This window comes from Elephantulus edwardii, unplaced genomic scaffold (genome assembly GCF_000299155.1).
Source record: "Elephantulus edwardii isolate Elephantulus edwardi_28Jun2011 unplaced genomic scaffold, EleEdw1.0 scaffold00003, whole genome shotgun sequence".
Lineage (NCBI taxonomy): Eukaryota > Metazoa > Chordata > Mammalia > Macroscelidea > Macroscelididae > Elephantulus > Elephantulus edwardii.
The window spans coordinates 37,708,070-37,728,147 of NW_006399753.1; the positions used below are offsets into that span (position 1 = coordinate 37,708,070).

The following is a 20,078-nucleotide window of genomic DNA, read 5'->3' on the forward strand; positions in this document are numbered from 1 at the left end:
CAAAAAGCGTATCGCGATGGGAAAGTCTGCTGTTAGGGACCTCTCTAAGGTACTCAGGAGCAACAGTGTCTCTCTGGAGACTAAGGTGCGCCTGACAGGCTATGGTATTTGCAATCGCTTGTTATGCATCAGAGAGTTGGACAATGACTAGGGAGTACAGAAGGAGAGTGGATGCCTTTGAGCTGTGGTGCTGGAGTAGGGTACTGTTTGTACCATGGACTGCTAGGAAAACAAACAGATTCATCCTAGAGAGGGTTAAACCAGGCTACTCCTTGGAGGCAAGGATTCTGCGGCTTCATCTGACATACTTTGGACATGTTGCCAGGAGGGACGGGTCCTTGGAGACGGACATGATGCTTGGGAGGGTGGGGGGACAGCGCAGGAGGGGAATACCCTCTCTGAGATGGATTGATTCGGTGACTGGGGTAAGCGGGATGGGTGTGTCAGAGGCGGTGCGTTTGGCGCAGGATAGAGCAAGGTTTAGGGCTGTTGTGCATAGGGTCGTTATGAGTCGGAAACGACTCGAGGGCACATAACAACAACAACAAACAAAATTAACCAAAAAAATATTTTGAGAGAGAGATACTCTATGAGGTCATATTTAGAAAGGGTTACTCGGGACCATTATTGGGATATGCTCTTTAGTCGTCATATGTCCCTGTATTTTGAAATGGGATTACTTTTTCAGGTTTTAGGTGATAAACATGGAAATACTATATGGCTTAATGAGCGAGAGTGTTCGATCCAGAGAAGAAATCAAAAGGTAGTAGAGGAAGCACCAAGGTAAGATCTTTCCCAATGAATGTTTATTAATCCTAGATTACACACACACACACACACACACACACACACACACAGCTCTGGTAGCCTAGTGGCAAGAAGCTGTGCTGTAATCCTGAAGGCAAGAGATTCAAGGCTACCAGCTGCTCTGTGGAAGAAGGATGAGCAACCTCCTATGCAATTAACTGCCTCTGAAAACACACTGGCGGGTCCACTATGGGTTTGTTCCAAATCTGTGGTACACAGCAATAATCACAAACACATACGCATACATGCACTTTTCATTTGTTGGTTTAAATTGCGTTCATATTAATGATAGAATCTATGAGTGAGCATATATATTTCCAATTATGAATATGGAATCTTCCTTTGTGCTTTAATGAAACATGAATTTTGATAGTTAAGTAGCTTTGAGTTGTTAGCAATAGAAAATCCTATCTTAACAGGGGTAAATGATTTGACTTTTAAAAAATGCCATATATTAAACATTCCTGCATTTAAGAAGCTGAAATGACTGCTAATTTCTTAATTCAACTCTATTTTGGAAAACCTCGTGGCTTATTCCTCTTCCTGTACTGCAAATTTTGGTATTCTAACTAAGCTCGAGCTGACCCGTGAAGATCATGTTTTAGAGAAGCCTCTTAGCAGGTTTCCTTTAGAGTGCATTGACCAGAATAGAATTCCATGCCCATTCCAAAATTAGTTCCTATCAAGGAGACTGAAACTACTACGATTGATGTGGGTGGTTGTTGTTGTGAGGTGCCATTAAATCACCTCCAACTCCTCCCAACCTGATTTCCAACAGAACGAAACGTTTCCTGGTCTTTGCTATCCTCACAACAACAACCTTAGCCCGTTGTTAGTGTCTAACAGTTTTTCCAACTCTTTTGCCTTGCATGTTGTTATGATGTTGGAAGCTAAGTATCAGTATTTCAATGTCCAGCAGTTTTCTCAATCGGTTGGAGCCAGCTTAACACCACTTTGGTAGTCCAGTCCATCGAGAGTTGTCCTGCTAACCCAAGGGTCTGCGTGTCTTTGGCAGTTCTAATTCTCCAGCCTTCTTTGGAGAAAATTGGGTGAGTGGGGGCTGTCCTCCCGCTGTTATTTATAGCCTTGGAAACTAGATAGAGGATCTTTATGAATTAGAGCTGCCTCTATACTAGTAAGTATATAGGAACAATTCTGTTTGACTGAAAGTTGTCTCACAGGAGTGAGTTCCTTTACAAGCACCATTATTTGTCAGTCAGACCAAGTTTTGATATTTTCATGATTTTGATGTTTTCCCTTCCACATTTGTTTTTCATTCTTTACAGGACTCTCAGTTGTCATCTCCTTCAGAAGTAGTGTTTCCTAGTACCATCTAGTTCTTCTGGTCCCAGAAAGTCCATTAGTACCATGGACTAATTTGTTATTTCTTATACTTCTTTGCTTCAGATGGAGACCCATGATTGCAAGTTATATGATCACTTGCAAGCTTTTAAGATTAGAATTGGCTACTCCCCAAAATAGTATATAGAATATTATCTTTGTGATCCGTATCATGCCAACAAACCTTTGGTCCTGAAGCACCATGACTACGGATTCATTGCTTTAGCATGTTTGGTTATGTATCAACATATGTAGTAGAACCAGGAGGAGAAAAAGTTAATACATTTCTTAACCTTAACTAAATACTCTGAGGTAATGAGTTGTTGTTGTTGTTGGTCTGAGAACCAAACTTTAATTTAAAATAGTTTTTCATTTCTACCTTTTCCATATGGCAAAACATTCTCAAAGAATTCTTCTAAAAAGGAATACAAGATCTATTAAAATCTCAGAAAACACCAATCATATAGTGCCTTAGGGGAACTTGCAGAAGAGGAATGCCATTTTGGATTTGAGTGTGCCAAGCAGATCCTTTCCTTTCCTGATGGTGCTTCTAAGGATCTTGTTGGCTGTGTCTCATAGAAGTTTCTCTAAGAATCCAGGGTAGTGAATGACATTATCTTAAAGAGATCAACAGTTAAGGCTTTATTTACTGGAATCAACTCATAGAAGAACTGATTCCATCCACTGCTATCCAGTTGGTTTTGACTCATAGCAACCCTCTGTCGTGTCTCCAAGTTGTAAATTGCAGTGAAAGGAGACTGCCTATCCTTGTCCAGAGGAACTGCTGTTGACAAACACTAGAGCCAAGAGAGGGAGCATTTTACGGAAAATGAGAAACCGAAACCAAGCAAACAACCAATGTTGTAGAACCCATTCTGACTTAGAGTGACCCATTAAATGGAGAAGCTCTTCTCCATAGAGCTTTGGAGACTGCATTTTTCTAGAGGAAGCTGCCCATCTTACTCTTGGGGAGTAGTTGGTGGGTTTGAATTGCAGACCTTTTGCTTAGCTTCACAACATGCAATACACTGTGCCACTGGGGTTCCTTAAACCCTTTGGAAAGATCCTGATAGAACACAGAGCTGGAGATAGCATGTCAGTTCCAGATCCCTGAATCTCTTGTTCCACTGCATTAGTGACACTGAGCTAGAACTGTGGGAAAGAATGGTAAAGCGATTATTGTTCTTTTAGTACATTATATTTTCAGATGATTTGTTAAGTAATTCATTAGTGGATAACCAGACTTTCTGACTTTGTTTAGCTCTTGTTCTTTTTACTTTATAGTCAAAATCAAATTATTGCTGACCCTCTAAATAAGTTTTTAGAAGCTGTAAGTCACACGAGAAAAGATTGCACGTTTTATTTCATGGAGATACTGATGGGTTCAAACCACTCTGTAGGCTGTGAGAGCTCCCATCTGACTTTCTTTTTATTTTGTACTGTTGTGTCAGAATCTATTCTTCCTTGACCCTCCAATAGCTTTTCAGAGGTAAGAGATTACCCATCTTTCTCCTGTGGAGCCGCTTTTGCTCTTTTATTTCATCCCTTTGTTTATACCCATAAATGGAAAAGTTCAGGGTGGCATGAAGGCTCATCTTATTGTTCTTTCATATTATCAGATAATTTATTTATTCTTTCTTAATATCAGATAATTTATTTGGGAAAGAGTTTTTAAGGAGGAGTACTGCCTCCTCTGCCTTTAAATATACTTGAATTTTTCATTATTATTGCTCTTGTTAATCACCAATATTTTATTGAACACCTATTAATTTAGGTGTATTGTGGAGTCTTTTCTTATACACACACTATATTTGTATCTATTCTCAAACTCAGCTTATTGCTGTTGAGTTGGAACCAACTCATAGTTAACAGTCTTGTCTAGTTTTCAGAGGATATAAATTGTACCAGAAAAGATTGCATTTTTTAAAAATTAGAATAAATACGACTCTCTTCCAGTGGGTTGGCCAGGTAGTTGTCCTCCAGATTCCTTGGCACAACCTGGTGAGCACATCTAGGGCACCGTCTATTTGCTGAAATATGCCAATTGGTATTCCATCAGTTCCTGGGGCTTTACTTTTTTTGCCAAGTCCTTCAGAGGAACCTGAACTTCTTCCTTCATCACCAAAAGCTCTTAATCATATGTTGTGCAACTATTATCATTTCACATTATTAATAGAAAAATTCTCTTTCATTGAGGAGAGCCGGTGGAAAGAATGCTTTTTAGAACAGTAACTTAAGTGACATATCTGCCAGCACAATGATAATTTTCCATGTGAATAGAAAATATTACAATGGCTAATTGTAGCTGATGTTAGATGGATCTTAGCTGAAAGCAGAGAATACCAGAAGAATGTCTATCTGTGTTTCATTGATTATGCAAAGGCATTTGACTGCGTTGATCATAACAAACTGTGGCTGACTCTGAGAAGAATGGGAATCCCAGAACATTTAATCGTGCTAATGCGAAACCTATACTTGGACCAAGAGGCGGTAGTCAGAACAGAGCAGGGTAACACTGCATGGTTCAAAATTGGGAAGGGTGTACCCAGGGATGTGTCCTATCTCCATACCTTTTCAACCTGTATGCAGAGCAGAGTATCCGAGAGGCTGGGCTCTATGAGGAGAAGCATGGCGTTAGGATTGGTGGACGATCTATCAACAATCTGCGTTATGCAGATGACACAATTTGCTCCCTGAAACTGAGGAGGACCTCATGCACTTACTGCAGAGGGTCAAAGACTGCAGCCTTCAGTATGGACTGAGGCTCAATGTCAAGAAGACAAAAATTCTCACCACCAGACCAATTAGTAGCATCAGGATGGATGGCGAAGAGATTGAGAGTGTTCACAGCTTCAGTTTGCTCAGCTCCACAGTCAACACTCTTGGCACCAGTAGCCAGGAAATAAAAAACGTATTGCGATGGCAAAGTCTGCGGTTAGGGACCTCTCTAAAGTACTCAAGAGCAAAGGTGTCTCTCTGGAGACTAAGGTGCGCCTGATACAGGCCATGGTTTTTGCAATCACTTGTTATGCATCAGAGAGTTGGACAATGACTAGGGAGGATAGGAGAATTGACGCCGTTGTGCTGTGGTGCTGGAGAAGAGTATTGAATACCATGGACTGCCAAGAAAACAGATTCATCCTAGAGAGGGTTAAACCAGGCTACTCCGTGGAGGCAAGGATTCTGGGGCTTTGCCTGACATACTTTGGACATGTTGTAAGGAGAGACAGGTCTTTAGAGAGCGACATCATGCTGGGCAGAGTGGAGGGACAGCGCAGGAGGGGAAGACCCTCTATGAGGTGGATTGATTCAGTGACTGGGGTAATCGGGATGGGTGTGTCAGAGGCAATGAGACTGGCACAGGATAGAGCAGGGTTTAGGGCTGTTGTACATAGGGTCGCTATGAGTCGCAAACGACTCGACGGCACATAGCAACAACAACAATTAAGTATATTTTACTTTTCTACCATAATAATAAAATGAAATATCCTTTTTATCAGAAAAATACAGAAAAGAAATCCAATAAACTGACACTTAGTTCCTTTCTCAACTCTGCTAGATACCTGGACTTTTTAAAAAATAAGTTATTTAGAATAATTAGTTGTATATAGGATAGTTGATATTTACCTTGAATATGTGCCATATGTAGGGAGAGTAACATGAAATTCTTATTTTTATATGCTGTCAAGCCACTTGTGACTCATAGTGACACTATGTACAACTCTGAGCCCTGCTCTATCCTGTGCCCACCTGGTTGTCTCTGACACATCTACCCCCCATTACTGCAGCACTGACTCAGTCTGTTTCATCGAGGGTTTTCCTCTCTGGCATTGCCACTCCACCCTCCCAAGCATGATATCCCTTTCCCAGGACTGGTCCCTCCTTGCAACATGCCCAAAGTATGTCACACAAAGCTTCAGAATCCTGGCCTCGAAGGAGCAGCCTGATCTCAGCCTTTTTAGGACTAACCTATTTGTTCCCCTAGCAGTCCATGATATATTTAATACTCTTCTCCAACATCACAGCTCAAAGACATCAATTCTCCGTCTATCCTTCCTAATCATTGGCCAGGTTTCTGACACATAGCAAGTATTCGCAAAGAATATGGCCTGGATCAGATGCACCTTAGTCTCTAGACTGACAGCGTTGCTCTTCGGTACTCTGGATAGCTCCCTGACAGCAGACTTTCCTTCCCCATGCAATTAATCTTTTGATTTCCTGGCTGCTGGTACCAGGAGTGTTGATTCTTGGTAGTAAGATTATGAAATTCTTAAGTAACATAAATTTCAGACTCTTTTTTACTCATTTATTTCTTGAATAATCTTATAAATGTCTTTCCTTAATTGTTCCCCAAAGAAAGCATCCTCTATTGTGGGACCTTATAATGTTTTTGTAATGTTTCTAGTTAGATACAGTATCTGCTGATAGTCTTTTTTGTGTGTGTGGCTGTTTAACAGTGGTTTTATTAGGTAAATCCTTGAAGGTATCCAATATTATATTCAATTTACTTCATAACATTATCAGCAATTCTTAAGAATTCCAAACCAGCCAGCCCACGGTTTAGAGGTGCAGGGCCCCTCCTGATCCTGGCAGATGCATCATAGTGTGACCCGTGGCAAGGGCAGTAATAGCCACCAAAACCTCCTGCATTTGCAATAGGTACACAACCAAGATGAGTGCAAACACCTATCGGCATAACCCACTCAGGCTTCTTCATACGTTCTAAATCATGCTGGGGGTCTCTCAGTTGGGACACTTTAACTGCAGCTTCCTGTTCAGTTTCCTTCTGGGTTCGATGACGCACAAACAGGGGTTTGCCTCTCCACTTGAAGGCCATGTTCTTGCCTTCTGGGGTAGGAGATAACTTGATTTCAATCTTCAACATGGCCAGCACATCAGCTGAAGCACTTATGCTGGAAACAAACTGGGAAACGACATTCTTGGCAGCGTATGTGACACCCACATGCTGATAGTCTTATAAACATCAGTTATTGATTTTATTTTTTTTAAGATTTCTATCCCTGTTTTCTGGTTCATTGTTATCTCAAAATTTTTGCTGTTAATTGTTTCTCAGTGTCAGGAAAGCAAAGATTCTTACCACTGGACTGTTGGGCAGTGTCATTATGGATGGAGAGGAGATTGAAACTACCAACAGCTTCATCTTACTTGGATCCATAATTAACACCCTTGGTACCAGCAGTCAGGAAATAAGGAGACACATTACACTGGGGCAATCTGTAGTTAGGGGCCTTACCAAATTATTGAGGGATTGAGGGGTAGTGATGTCAATTTGAGGACTAAAGTTCATTTGATTCAAGCCATAGTCTTCCAAATTATGAACTATGTATCCAAGACCTGGACAGTGAATAAGGATGACAGAAAAGAAATTGACATCTTTGAGTAGTGGTGTTGGAGAAGAGCACCGAACATCCCATGGACAGCCAAGAGCATGAACAGATAGATATATCTTGGAGATGGTGCAGCCAGAGTGCTCTTTGGATGCAAGAATGATGAGGCTTTGCCTCCTATACTTTGGGCATGTTGCTAGGAGGTGCTATTCCTTGTAGAAGAACATGATCTTAGAAAGGGTGGAGGGTCAGCAAAGGAGAGGAAGACCCTTAACCAGGTGGATTGACTTGGTGACTGCTGCAGTGGGTTCTTCTTGTGTGTTAGGATGTGTCAAGATGGCACAGGTTAGAACAGGGTTCAGATCTTTTGTTCATAGGTTCGCTATGCACCATGCTAATTCGATGGCACCTAATAACAACAAATACCATTTAGGTTAATATTTGAAACTAATAAATTTCTACTTGATTATTTTAAAAATTTAATTTTAAATTCTGTTTGTATATGTGTGAATATATACACAGAAAGACATCCATATGTTAAATATTCTTGACACATACATTGATGTGTTGCCATTGTTCTCACTATCTTTATCTCACTGTGGTTATTGACTTAGATGCTCTGACACTTAAAGTCATCATCTCTGTTTCTGAGGTCCTATTGAGGGACCTTTGGTGGCATAATCCACAGGTAGTTGCTAACTCCAAGGCTACATACACCACTCTGACTGTTCAAATCCACCAGCAGCTCCATAGGAGAAAGATTGGCTATCTGTAATTTTGGAATTTACTGTCTCAGTAACATTGCTGGAGGGAGGATGAACTGATTGATACTGGGTTGTAACTCAGTGGCAATGAAAGAGAGAACGTTTGTTGTCCAGTTGAGCTCTTATAGATAAGTCTTTGAAGGTGTGAAAAATACTTGTGGGGAGCATTCTTTATTAGATGACCTGAATTGTTTAGTTTAAAGATGATTTCATGGGATGGGTTCATTTCAGGGTTTAAAAGATGTCTCCACACAATAAGTTTTCCATTCACTCCAGTCTCCACATATCTAGAAAGCGTGGTTCATTTGTTTCACATGTTGTCCTTTTTTTGATCAAGTTCCAACAATTCAATCCTTCCCAGGATATTCGATATTTGTAGCCAAGCACACTCTATGTTGAGAATTCTTTTTATAAATCTACATTTCAGGTTACTTTCCCCAATTTGTTTAATTTAAACAAATCTTATTCCCTCCCTTAAAAAGGATAAAATGTAATCTCTTTAGTTGTTGTTGTTATGTTCTGTCGAGTTGCCTGCGACTCATAGCAACCCTATGTACAACAACCCTAAACTCTCCTCTATCCCTTGCCAATCCCACCATCTCCGACACACTTGCCCCCATTTCCCCAGTCACTGAATCAATCCATCTCTTCGAGGGTCTTCCTCTCCTCAGCTGTCCCTCCACCCTCCCAAGCATGACGTCCCTCCTTGCAACATGTCCCTAGTATGTGAGATGAAGCTTCAGAATCCTTGACTCCGAGGAGCAGCCTCGCTTCGCCCTCTCCAGGACAAACCTGCTAGTTTTCTTAGCAGTCCATGGTATATTCAATACTCTTTTTACAAAACCACAGCTCAAAGGCATGAATTCTCTTTCTATCATCTCTAGTCATTGTCCAGCTCTCTGATGCATAGCAAGAGATTGCAAAGACCATGGCATGTATCAGGCGCACCTTAGTCTCCAGACTGACATCATTGCACTTCAGTACTTTAGAGAGATCTCTAACCACAGACTTTCCCATTGCAATATGTCTTTTAATTTCCTGGCTGCTGGTGCCAAGAGTGTTGACTGTGGAGCCAAGTAAACCAAAACTGTGAACAATCTCAGTCTCTTCACCATCCATTAAGATGTTGCCAATCAGCCTAGTGGTGAGAATCTTTGTTTTCTTGATATTGAGTTTCAAACCATACTGAAGACTGCATGCAGTCCCTGACCTTCCACAGCAATTGCTTCAGGTCCTCCTCAGTTTCAGCAAGCATGGTTGTGTCATCTGCATAACACAGATTGTCGATGATTCTTCCTCCAATCCTGATGCTACATTTCTCCTTGTACAGCCCAGCCTCCCTGATAATCTGTTCTGCATAAAGATTGAAAAGGTATGGAGACAAGATACAGCCCTGTCACACACCCTTTCCAGTTTTTAAACATGCAGTGTTTCCTTGCTCTGTTCTGATGACTACCTTCTGGTCCAAGTATAGGTTTTGCATTATCACAGTCAAGTGTTCTGGAATTCCCATTCTTCTCAGAGTTAGCCACAGTTTGTTATGATCCACACAATCAAATGCTTTTGCGTACTCAATTAAACAAAGATAGACATTCTTCTGGTACTCCTTGCTCTCAGCCAAGATCCATCTAACATTAGCTACAATATCCCTAGTACCATGATTCTGTCTATACCCAGCCTTCACTTCTGGTAGTTCTCTGTTTCAGTCGTTTCTGGATAATCTTCAGCAGAATCTTGCTCTCATGTGATATTAAGGATATTGTTCGATAATTTCCACACTCTGGGATCAATCATCTTTCTTTGGAATGTAGCACACACACACACAAAAATATAAAATTAATAATAGCTTTAGTTGTAATAATTTGAAACTTTGAAAATGTGACTTTTAGAGTTGATGATGGGGTAGGTTCTACAATGTCCTCTGAGGCCCAGGTTCCTTCAAGGTAGAGTGCTGCAGTTTCTAAGTGTGACACTTTATCTCATGATCCAGGATGAGACTCAAAAAGAAATGACTAAGAAAAAGAAAAAGGATTACTTGCCCTGTCTCTTTTTAGTAATAATCTTTGAACTTCTTAGATTTGCATACTTAGCCTTTGATTGGAAATAGAGACACTTTCTACTGAGGGGTAAGACATGTTTTATTTTTTTTTAAGCGAGCACTTTCTCAGATAAAATTATTCCATTTCAAAGACGTTAATGGATGCTGATAGAACAGTAATAGTCTATAACACACTTTGTACAAATTTGTTTTCTCTTCTGTGTTATTACTTTCAATGCAATTATTTTTATTATTTTTTATATTCTAATTTTTTTATTCACATTTAATCTGGGGTAAAAATCTCTTACAGATTAAGAACTTTGACTCTTCACAGCAGAGAGGGAGCCTTGAATTTTCTTTTTTTCCTTCCTCCTCCATTTTTAGGAAAATATATTGCTATTTTGAAGATCTCATTCACAGAAGGAGAAAAAAAGAACGTAAAGCATTACCAGTCCAAGTTCCTATAGTCATCGTGACTAGATAGTACCTATAATCATCGTGACTAGATAGTACCTAAAAAACAATAGTCAAAGTTAGGGGGAAAAAATCTAAACCAAAACCTAGAACTAATTGTAAGTGAAAAAACCTCTCATTGCTTTTGGATCCGAACCCACTCTTAGCTGAGTCTCCGTTGGGTTTCTGTGTCTGCAACTCAAACAGGACGAGCTTGCCCATCTTTATGCTGTAAAGCTGGTATATTCCAGCTCCCAGGGAGGCTCAGCCTTTGGCCAGCAGCACAGTTGTTATAGACTGTGCCAGCAGAGCACCTCCAATTTCTCGTAATGAACAAATATGTATTTTTAGATGAGATAGTTAAAGTACAGGACATATATAGATTTCTAACAATACAAATGTCCTAAACCAAGAATTTACTAATCTCCTTTTGTTGTTGTTATGCACGATCAAGTCTAAAAGAAATGCCCCATAGCTGACCCTCCAGCAGGTTTCCAGAAGGAGTGAATTGCATGTGAGGAGATGACTCCTCTTTCTCCCATGGAGCAGCTCATGGATTTGAGCCCCATGCTTTCAGGTTGGCAGTGAGGCTCCTAATCACTGGGCCTCAAGATCTCCCTAAATCTACTGTTAGGGCAATGTTAGAGTAACTTTAATATAAATAACATGAACAACATTTATGATCTGGGATATATCAAAAGAAGAAGAGGAAAAAAATAGTTTTATTACACTCTAGCTTCCTAAATATTATGATGTTAAAGGTTAGTTGGGTTTTCTGCTTTGGATTAGTTTTGTCAGCCATGTAGTACTGAAATGTGATCTACTTGTATAACCATCAAATTGGATGGGTTAGGTTGTTGTTGTTATGTGCCGTCGAGTCGTTTGCGCCTCATAGCAACCCTATGTACAACAGCCCTAAACCCTGCTCTATCCTGTGCCAGTCTCATTGCCTCTGACATACCCATCCCGATTACCCCAGTCACTGAATCAATTCACCTCATAGAGGGTCTTCCCCTCCTGTGCTGTCCCTCTTCTCTACCCAGCATGATGTCCCTCTCTAAAGACCTGTCTCTCATTACAACATGTCCAAAGTATGTCAGACGAAGCCCCAGAATCCTTGCCTCCAAGAAGCAGTCTGGTTTAACCCTCTCTAGGATGAATCTGTTTGTTTTCTTGGAAGTCCATGGTACACTCAATACTCTTCTCCAGCACTACAGCGCAAAGGCGTCAATTCTCCTTCTATCCTCCCTAGTCATTGTCCAATTCTCTGATGTATAACAAGTGATTGCAAAAGCCATGGCCTGTATCAGGTGCACCTTAGTCTCCAGAGACACACCGTTGCTCTTGAGTACTTTAGAGAGGTCCCTAACCGCAGATTTTCCCATCGCAATACGTTTTTTGATTTCCTGGCTGCTGGTGCCAAGAGTGTTGACCATGGGTTAGGTTAGTTCATCAAAATTCTTAATATTCCAATTAAAAAGTTAGAATTTGACATCAATTCTTAGTTATTAGAGAATAGTCATAATCTACAAGAAGGTAAGTAGTTACTGGTTTATATCATTGAGCCTTGCTTTTGTAGCAGCAAAGATTTGATGTACTTTCTGGGGTTCATTGAAAACATTTCTGTTTTACTTGCCTGACTTCATGATGATTTAGTGTTTTTGAAACATGTCTTTAGAATTTATTACTTTGTATATTATTTTCTAAGAGTTTATTTTCCTTATAACTTTGACTTGAAGGAATTCTGAATATACATGTTAAATTATTAGTTGGCAAAGAGTTCTAGTTTGGGGTTTTTTAAATAAATAAATTCAAGTTATGGTATAAAATGAAAAAATAAAATGTTAGTTTTATTTGAAAAATAAGGTTGATTTATTTGAGCATGCTTAGTTAATTTTATAAGATCTTAAATTGATACAGATGAACTATACCTGAGTAAATTTTTTAAATAGACAAACCTTTTATATAATTGACATGAAGGATAACTTGATTTTGGTTCAAGGTATAGAAAAGTGCTGTTTCTGTATTTGTAGCATTTTTCTGGACCCTGAGACCCGGAGAGCAATGGGGGAGCAAGCTGTAGCTCTTGCCAAAGCAGTGAAATATTCCTCTGCTGGAACTGTGGAATTCCTTGTGGACTCAAAAAAGAATTTTTATTTCTTAGAAATGAATACACGACTCCAGGTAACAAAACCTCCGCTTTCTATTTTCTCCATGTCACTAGGTTTTTTGCCTTTTTTATGAAAAAGTGTAAACCAACTTTACAGGTTGTTAAATAAAATAATTTATGTGTGCTTCTGCTAATGTGTCTATTACAGAATATAAAATTTCATTCTAATTTGAAATAACTTCTATTTTGTTACTGTCAACATGTCGTATTGGACGTTTTACCTTTTTTGTTGAATCTCTCTGGTTGAATGATACTAGATATAGTTTGTGTGCCTTTCACATAAATAACTTTAGAGAAATTTGTAAATGTTTACCACATACTTGGAAAGCATAGCAGGAAGATACCTAGGCTGAATGTCCGGGAATTATTCCCAAAGCTCTACTACCTGTCCTGGTTGCTACAGTGTGGAGTTGAAAAATTAAATGACTGCCACCGGAAAGACTGAGTGTAGGAGAACACTTCAATATTCTAGCCAAGGTCTCAGGATACCACTTGTGCTGGTTGCTTTAGTCCCTTCTTTTTCTTTGTTTAAATTGTGAGCTATAAATACACATGTAGAAAGTATGTAGAACACAAATGTGTAGCTGAGCAAAATTAAGGTAAAGCAAAATGTAAACAAGACTAGATTAGGAAGTAAAATACTGTCCTCATTTCTTATCCTCAAACCTCTCCTCTCCCAATTTCTTCTACTCACTTCTTCCTTCTATCTTTTTCCTAGGGCTATATACAATTTAGAGTGGATTCTGAGAACCTTCCTATTTAGGTTTAGTTTTTCTTTTGAATTATGCACTCCTCTTCAGTGCCCCTTGATGGTAAGGATTGCAGGACTATGTCTCACAGAGTTTGGGCATGATGTCAGGAGGGACAGTTCTTAGGAAAGGACATCATGCTTGGAAGGATGGAAGATCAGCAAGATAGAGGAAGACCCTTTATAAAGTCAGTTGATACAGTGAGCAAAACAGTAGGTGAGTGGAGCACAGCAGAGTGTGAAGATCATACAGTGTGCGGCATGGTTTCTCTCTCTGATGCATGAGGTCACCACGAGTTGAAATCCACTTGATGAAATAAATATGCTAATGTTGTTGTTATGTGCTGTTGAATTGTCTGTGACTCATAGTGACCCTATGTACAACAGCCCTAAACCTTGTTTTAGTCCTTGCCAATCTTATTATCTCTGACACGCCCATCCCCATTACCCCAGTCACTGAATCAGACCATCTCATCGAGGGTCTTCCTCTCCTGTGCTGTCCCTCCACCCTCCCAAGCATGATGTCTCTCTCCAAGGACCTGTCCCTCCTTACCACATGTCCAAAGTATGTTAGATGGAGCCTCAGAATCCTTGCCTCCAAGGAGCAGCCTGGTTTAACCCGCTCCAGGATGAACCTGTTTGTTCTCCTAGCAGGCAATGGTATGGTATATTCAACACTCTTCTCCAACACCACAGCTCAAAGGCATTAACTCTTCTTCTATCATCCCTAGTCATTGTCCAGCTCTCTGATGCATAGCAAGTAATTGCAAAGACCATGGCAGAAATATACTAGTATTAGCCATTTTTAATCAAACAGCAAGATAATCTCCTATGCTGGGAATAAGATCTTGAAGATAAACAGTGCCACATCATTGTCGAAATGAACATTTCAGGGAGCTCTGGTGGCCTAGTGGCAAGAAGTTGCAGTGCAATCCTGGCAAGAAATTGCAGTGCAATCCTGAAGGCATGGGGTTTGAATCCACCAGATGCTCCGCTGGAGAAGGAGGGGCAAACTTCTATGCCAATTGGATCCCCGACGGTATAAAACAACAACAATAATAAAAATTTTTTAAAAATTAGAATTAAGAAAATGAACATTTCAAGATGTCAGTGATTATAGGATATTATCTGTATGCTAATAAGATAATGAATTGGTTTTTTAATTAATTTTAATGAATGTTTACAGAGACTTTGAATTTCCTTCCATTCATTCATTGTTGCACTTTTCTCTTCTCTTTGAAAAGCAAAAGAAAAATTCTTTCATTGGTATACAAACCCTCCCCCAAGTCCACTCCACTTTGCAGCCTCCATTCTGGACTCCTGTCATGACAATAATACTTAATGATATATCCTTTTTAAACAGTTTTCTCCCTCATCTGTTTCAATGTAGTATACATAATTTATCCCATTTTTTTTTTTTCAGTCTCCCCATAACCTGTTATCAGTCCTGTTTTACAACAGTGGCACTATGCAGTATTTGTCCTTTTGTGACTTACTCACCAACCGCTAATGCAGAATATGAAAATGTTGAAGATTTTTACCAACTTTAGTCTGAAACTGATTGAACATACAATCAAGATGGATTGATAACTATTGGTGATTGAACTATCAGAATTGGAAATGAAATAGAATCAACTATTAGAAATTATGGTCTTGATGATGGAAACAATGCCAGCAATAATTTGATAGAATTTTGCGAGACTAATGATCTAGCCATTGCAAACACATTTTTCCCAACATAAATGACAATTATGTATGTGAACTTCACTGGATGGTATATAGAGGAAACAGTACAAGAAAGCAAAATACAATTTTTGAGGAACTGGACAATGACAGCTAAAAATTTAGAAGAGAAGAACACACTTGGCTTTTCTCAAGCAGAAAGAATGGAAGGCGGGGAAAGTCCCAGACTCAAGTTACACTATTGAAGGATTCTATTTGATGGTAGTGGATGTAATTGAATGGGAACATGGAGAATGAATCTTGAATTTCATAGTATTGAGAAAAATCATTCTTGTATATCTCAAAGATTTGTTTCTGATATTGTTGAACAGATCTTCTTTTACTAGTGGATTCTTTTCTTTCAAATTTCCTTGCTAACCTTAAATTATAATACTTAAGGAGCATCTACCAAATTCTTCATCTTCTAAGATTTGTCTTATCTCTAATTAGAGTTTCAGTTTGAGCCTGGAGGGCTATAATTTTCTTTGTTCTGTGTTCCCCTTTCTCCTTCCTGCCTTGAAATGTCCTGATTGGACTGTCACTTGCTTCAGCTGCACAACTTATATCTTGTCACCCCTCCCTGTACTGATAGCAGAAATGCAATAGTATATTTACTAAATTCTCAAACCCTGGAATGGGCAAGACATAAAAGAGTTCCTGAAAAATGAAGTTTGCCATAACAAATTAAGTTTTCTGCAGAGCCATGATACTCAGAGAATCAACAGACACACTGCCTAAATGTAGTTTAATTGATAGTTTTATAGTCGGTCTGATTTAAATGTATGATGGTTAGACTTGGCATATTAACTGTCCTTTCTCTTGTTGTGAGCCTCCGACTAAGGTTTTGTTCTTATCTTGAGAGTTAATAGTTTACTTACTTAAATACTCTAAGTGGCAACAGTCCTTAGAGTGGCTGAGGGTAAAAGATGACTGGTAAAGCATAGATCTAGATCTCTTAGCACTTTCCAGTCCTCAAGGGCAAAACTCAGCCCAACTCCTAATGCCTCCTTTAACTCTTATGGCCTATTAGGACTTATTGACAAAGACATCAAACACTCCTTGGAACTTTCTATTGGTTTTTCCCCCACTAGTCCTTAGGTGTTCATTCTAAACCATGGTGACTATCCTATGATAAGCTATAAAAACATGGGGAGTTGTTTTCATATTTTCTCTTGGGATTTTAATAATGATAAATACCAAAATTTATCTAACCCATGAGAGGGAAGATCACTTTACCAGTTTTTGGATGTTTCCTTTCCTACAGCTTTTAGTGATTTATATGGCTTCCGCTCCATTTTTATTCTGGAGGGGCATTTAGTGTGGAATTTAGAATGGGGAGTATTGAACTATATTTGGAGGGATATTGAACTATGTTTACTTTTGTTGTCTTTCCAAAGCAGGGATATCTAACTTGGGATAACGATTTAGTAGGGGTGCTCTGTAGAATACTGCGCTGTTAAACTAAGACCACACCTCTGGCAGTTTGAATCCACCAGCAGCTCCATAGAAAGAGAGATCATTTCCTACCATGTGATTTACAGCGTCAGAAACCTCATGGAAAGTCAACTATGAAATCACTTGAATTTAACAGTAGTAGGGAGGAAAAGGCTTTAGGAGGTTGGAGTGTGTGTGTGTGTGTGTGTATCTTGTTGTTGTTGTTATGTGCCGTCAAGTTGTTTGCAACTCATAGTGACCCTATGTACTATAGCCCTAAACTCTGCTCTGTCCTGTGCTAATTGCACTGTCTCTGACATTCCCATCCTGATTACCCCAGTCACTGAATCAATCTACCTCATAGAGGGCCTTCCTGTCCTGTGCTGTCCCTCCACCCTATCCTCTCCCAGGACCAGTCCCTCCTTACAACATGTCCAAAGTATGTTAGACGGAGCCTCAGAATCCTTGCCTTAGAGCAGCACGGTTTAACTCTTTCCAGGATGAATCTGTTTTCTTTCCTAGCAGTCCATGGTACCCTCAATAGTCTTTTCCAGCACCACAGCTCAAAGGCATCAATTATCCTTCTATCCTCCTTAGTCATTGACCAACTAACTCTCTGATACAGCACCACAGCTCAAAGGCATCAATTCTCCTTCTATCCTCCTTAGTCATTGTCCAACTCTCTGATGCATAACAAGTGATAGCAAAGACCATGGCCTGTATCAGACATACCTTAGTCTCCAGAGAGACACCATTGCTCTTCAGTATTTCAGGCCATTTCATCGAGGGTCTTCCTTTCCTGCACTTTCATCCCCTCTCCCAAGCATGACATCCCTCTCCAAGGACTGATCCTGCCTTGCAACATGTCCAAAGAATGTCTGACGAGGGGGGCTTCAGAATCCTTGCCTCTAAGGAACAGCCTGGCTCCACCCTCTCCAGGAAGAACTTGTTTGTTCTCCTAGTAATCCATAGAATATTCAATACTCTTCTCTGGCACCACAGCTCAAAGACATCAATTCTCCTTCTACCATTTCTAGTCATTGTCCAGCTCACTGATGTATAGCAAGTAATTCCAAAGACCATGGCCTGGATCAGGAGCACATTAGTCTCCAGACTGATGCCATTGCTCTTCAGTTCTTTGGAGAGGTCTCTGACAGTATGCTTTTCCAATTCAATTAGTCTTTTAATTTCCTGGGTGCTCGTACCAGGAGTGCTGATTGTGAAGCCAGGTAAGCTGAAGCTATTAACAATCTCAATCTCTTTACTTTCTATCATGATGCTGCCAGTGGCCCATTGGTGGCAATCTGTTTTCTTGATGTTGCGATTCAACCCATATTGAAGGCTGCAATCCTTGGCCTTCTGCAGCAAGTGTTTCAGGTCCTCCTCAGTTTTGGCAAGGAAGGTTTTGTCATCAGCTTTATTCAGATTGTTGATGAGTCTTCCTCTAATCTTTCCTCCTCGTAGAGCCCATCGTCCTGGATGATCTGTTCTACATAGAGATGGAAAAGGTATGGAGATAGACTGCGTTCCTGGTGTACACCTTTCCTGATTTTGAACCATGCAATGTCTCTTGCTTTATTTTGCCTTCTGGTTCAACAATAGGTTTCACATCAGAATAATCAAGTGTGCTGGGATTCCCATTTTGCTCTGAGTTATCCACAGTTTGTTTTGAGCCACACAGTCCATTGCATTTGCATAGTCAATGAAACAGAGATAGATATTCCTCTGGTACTCTCAGCTTTCAGCCAAAATCCATCTCTTGTTGGCTATAATATCCCTAGTACCACAGCCTCTTCTAAACCCAGCCTGCACATCTGGCAGTTCTCTGCTGATGTGCTACTTAAGTCATTTTTGGATAATATTCAGCAGGATTTTGCTTGCATGTGATATTATTATATTATTAACTTTTGCACTCTGGTGCACTACCTTTTTTTTTTGACTGGGAACAAGTATGGATCTCTTCCAGTCAGTTACCCATGTGGTTGTCTTCCAAATTTTTTTGGCACAACTTGGTCAGTGCATACAGAGCAGCATCTGTTTATTGAAATATGTCAGTTGGTATGCCATCAATTCCTGGGTCCTTGTCTTTTGCCAATTCCTTCACAGAAGCTTAAACTTCTCTTTCATCACCACAGGCTCTTGATCATATGTTGTTTCATGAAATTCTTTGTCAGCCCATTCTTTTTGGTACAGTGACTCGGTGTACTCCTTCCATCTTCTTTTAATGTTTTTTGGATCATTTTAATATGCTGCCCAAAGTATCTTTAAATATTGCAGCTCGAGCCGTGACTTGTTCTTCAGTTCCTTCAAATGCCAAGCCAGTTCGGCCCTTTTTATTTTCTGATTCCAGCTCTTTTTCACAGTTCCTTATAATATTTTGCTTTGTCTTCTTGCGCTGCCATTTGAAATCTTCTGTTCAGCTCCTTAACTTCTTAATCTCTTCCCTTTGGTTTGGATTCTTAGCATGCTAGTGCAGTATTCAGAGTCTCTTCTGACATCCATCTTGGTCTTTTCTTCCTCCTCTGTCTTTGTAATGACCTTTTGCGTTCTTCACGGATGATATTCTTGATATCCTCTCACAGCTCCTCTGGTCTTCACTCATTAGTTGTTCAAAACCTGAAACTTATTTTTGAGAATGTTTTGAAATGCAGGTGGGTTAGAGTCAAGGTCAAATTTTGGTTCATGAAGATTAGATATAACCTTAATTTTGAATTTGTATATGAGTAATTGGTGGTCTGTTCTTCAGTGAGTACCTGACCTAGTTTTCACAGCTGATATTGAGCTTCTCCAGCAATTTTTTATAGATGTAATTGATCTGATTCCTGTGTATACAATCATGTGAAATCCATATGTGTAGTCTGTGTTTATGTTTCTTTTTTAAAATTCTTTTAATTGATATTTTATTGTAAGTTTATAAAAAAATCTGGAGTTCCATTCATTTGGAAGCAGGTGTGGCATCCATTTCCTGAACAACTTGCCTCTGGAAACTATGAACTTTGATAAATGGAGATAGTTGTAGAGGGGCTTCAGGCCTTCTGTTTGTAGGGTTGCTATGAGTTGTGCTCAACTGGAAGGCAGTCAACAACATCAACATTGTTCCACATTTTTCTTCCTGCCTTGCCTGTTCTTTTTTTTCTCTGCAAAAAAAGTTCTTTTATTGTTATACAGTCCCTGCTACCCCCAGACCACTTGCTCTTATTCTGGACTCTTGTCATACCAATAATACTTAATCATATATTGCTTTTATACATTT

General features: G+C 39.7%; 1 protein-coding gene across 3 annotated transcripts in view; it reads left to right on the plus strand.

Annotated features, from left to right (window-relative positions):
• PCCA (propionyl CoA carboxylase, alpha polypeptide) overlaps positions 1-20,078 on the plus strand; it is a 577,332-nt gene that overhangs the window by 281,312 nt on the left and 275,942 nt on the right. For all 3 annotated transcript variants that reach the window (XM_006879382.1, XM_006879384.1, XM_006879383.1), the window contains 2 exons: positions 689-783; positions 12,785-12,935. In XM_006879382.1, coding sequence (XP_006879444.1) covers positions 689-783; positions 12,785-12,935 — 246 coding nt within the window. The remainder of the gene's footprint in view (positions 1-688; positions 784-12,784; positions 12,936-20,078) is intronic.